Here is a 3,201-nt window from a genome sequence, read left to right as displayed (position 1 = left end):
AAAATGGTAGAGGCAACGGAGTTTTCCATTTATGTTCATCTCAGCTTCTCAGAGCTCTCTGGGATAAGATTGGATTAATGATTCATTTGTAAACCTCATTTGTAAAGCTTGCTGTTAGTCATCTCGTAAGATACATTATTTTCTAAACAAACAGCTTATTTGGCTGGATAGAAGCATCTACCCACCCTTGAGAATGGAAGCTAACACGTGGATGAACCTCAGGACTGCTGACTTTTGCTACCCTGTGCTTCACAGCTATAACTACAGCACCACGCAGACACACAAGTTAAGGTCCCAGAAGCAATGTGGCCACGGCACTATGCCAGGGTTAATTAGCCACAGCCACCAGCAAGGCTATTTAGCAATAGTCACAGGCTGGATTTTGCAGCTAGTGGAGATATCATCACATGGGGCTGCATTTGGTGCTGTAGATCTGCTACTCGTGTCATAGCTTACAGTGGTCATGAGAGGTGATGATTAGCTCAGTGCAGAAAAGAAAACACCTTTCCTTTCAGGGCAACCCAAGAAAATTAGGAAGAGGAAGATAAAAAGGAAATCTAATCCTAACTAGATCAGTACAATAGATTAAGAAACCTCATAGGTCATACAAAGACAAGAAGGATCATACCCTTCAGATTCACTTGAACTTCCCACTTTTCCAACTTTTTGCATGGGTAAGTGACCTCAAGAGCCACAGCATACACAAAATGGTGTAGAGACAGCAACAAAAAAATATTCCAGGACAGCCCAATGCATCTCAGGCTCTGACAGCCACCCCAGGGATGGTATTTGTAAATGCTAGCAGAAACAGGGTATGGTAAATAATTTCTAGAGATCTAAATGACATGCTGGGGCTTTCACATCAGCTTTGCAACAACATTGCAAGAGGTAGGCAAGGGTAAGAGTTGTAGGATCCAAAAATTCATGAGTCTGCATGGACCTAACATGTTACACCTGGAATGACAGCAGGTTTTCACTGGCACATCTCACCAGCCTCACAGACAGACAGCCCGCCCTGCTTTGGTTGCCTCTCAGAAGCAGCCAGCCAGCTTTCATTCAGAAGGCTATTGATCTTTGTACATACCTTTCTGTCTCCTCTAGGCTCTTCACCCAAACCTCATCAAAGCTTTGATGTAAGGTAAACTTGCTAAAACTTTAATTTTTTAAGTAAAAGCTATTGTTTTCCTATAAAAACACCTTCTTTACTGAATAAGAGTCATAATTTCTAGTTAACTCATCCTCAAGTACCAAATGCAATAAGAATCTACCAGCTCCCCACCCACAGGCAGGCACTCAGTGCTGGCCAGGGGCAGGACACAGGCAGGAATGGTGACAGCTTAAATATGACAGCTTAAATACTGTGAGGCAAAACAGCAAGCACCAGGGCAGGGACTGAAAGAACAGACTGGAGTTCAGCAGTGCATGTGTGGTCTGCTATGATGGGGTTGTGCAGTGTGCTCTGGGGAGACCTGCCATTGTAATTCCTGCTTTCCCTGGCCTCTCAGCTGAACTAAACTCTCCAAATACATACACACAGGAAATACTTTATTTTTAGGAATGCCAAGAAGGATTTTATCTTACCAGCTCAGGAAAATGCTCTCCTTGCAACTGTAATGGTAATGCCAACGGATGCCTTGATGGATCTGGAATCTGTGTGGTAAGGAATTCCTGTCTTCTCTGATAGTTCTTCACTGAATAACAGTACCTTTATTCTTTTTTTTTTTTCTTTTCAATGACAACACGAACTTTTTCACCTTCTTTAACTCTTGCATGAGGCCTCACATGAAGGAAATATTTTCCAGGCAAACCCAACAAACCATGGTCTGACTCTCCTATTAACACTAATGCTCAATTTCAATACACAGCAAAAGCAATGCCTGTACCACAGGAGCTTTTTTGCTGAAAAGCAATCATAAGTAGGGCCAAGATCAATACGTTAATATGATTATCTTGGCCAAATTTCATTTTCACTTACTGAAGTTATCTCTGCAGATTCAAAACACTTCCTGTGTTCAGGATTTGTAGGAGTCAGTATGCTGGGGAAAGTTTTTAGACCATCAGAAATATGGAAGGAGCTTTGTATACCTCTGGAGAAAAAAATTATAAATTCAAACACATTTCATTCTCCCCTCTATGAATACAGTGCTGTATATCATATAAACAATTTACACTGGTGAGTGACCCCTGTGAGTGTGTATACTTGTGTTATCTGTGGTAATTCTGCTTCATGGCAGCCTCCTGCTGTGAAAGAACAACATGAGGAGGTTGAAATACTACACCAAGGGAAGAGCATGTTGAACTGCAAGGTAGTATTACAATTTCCCATATGTTCAATCTCACTCAATGCCAGCTCATACAGAAAGCTGTGAGCTAGTATTTGTAGTTAATCACTTGTAGTCAATCACCAGAGCAAAAATCATTCCAGGAAAACTAACCCAAATTACTAGTGGGCAATCAGAGCAGTAATACACTGTAAAAAGGATGGAAGTTAATACCATTATGTATCTAAAAAACATAGCAAGAGCTAGGCACTAGTGTACTCTTTACAAGCTTGTAAAGCAGGAGTAGAACCCAAAGCTCCTTGCTCTGCTATGTGTTATTTATGACAAGTCATAAACCTTTGCCCTTGGTTTGTCTCTTCATAAAATGGCCTGATACTATTCACATACTCTGCATTGTTGCAGCCTCAATCAAGTTTTTAGTTATATAAATACATAAAGTCATGCTCCATGGAATATCTCTTACTGTTTTTACTCCTGTGGGAGCAAGACAGTACAGCTGTTTAGCCCAGGTGAAATTATTATGACTTGCCCATGGTAGTGTTCTTAGGATCGACTGGTTTCTCCAGAAGACATACTGGTTTAGTGTTTTAATATTTAAAAATTTAAAAGTGGTTTACACTACCAGATGTTCCCAGCTATTCTCTTTCACATGCACAAGGCTTTTGTTCATGGGATGATTGTCCCCTTAGTACTGAGTGGCAATGATGACAAGAAGAAACTTCCAATGGAAGACTTGAAAACAAGAGAGAGAGCTGGACAAACGTCTGCTTCTGGTGACTGGTGACGAGAGAGCTTCTGCAGTAGACTATATGAGGTAGGGAGGTGGCTATATCCTCAGTTTACAAACACAACAGTAGACTTGTTTCCTATCTTCTACAAAAATAAGGCTGATGCCAAGGGTTCAGGGAGAAAAAAAAAA

At 41.0% G+C, this 3,201-nt stretch overlaps 1 protein-coding gene across 1 annotated transcript in view; it reads left to right on the top strand.

The window, feature by feature from the left end:
• Positions 1–1,555: 1,555 nt before the first annotated feature.
• LOC103778516 (laminin subunit alpha-4-like) overlaps positions 1,556–3,201 on the top strand; it is a gene marked incomplete at both ends in the record, with an annotated part of 48,044 nt that continues 46,398 nt past the window's right edge. Inside the window, one exon of the mRNA XM_008946109.1 lies at positions 1,556–1,657. Coding sequence (XP_008944357.1) covers positions 1,556–1,657 — 102 coding nt within the window. The remainder of the gene's footprint in view (positions 1,658–3,201) is intronic.

The sequence above is a fragment of the Merops nubicus genome, unplaced genomic scaffold, assembly GCF_000691845.1.
Source record: "Merops nubicus isolate BGI_N331 unplaced genomic scaffold, ASM69184v1 scaffold15480, whole genome shotgun sequence".
Classification (NCBI taxonomy): Eukaryota; Metazoa; Chordata; class Aves; order Coraciiformes; family Meropidae; genus Merops; species Merops nubicus.
This window is presented reverse-complemented; position numbering and strand designations above follow the sequence as displayed.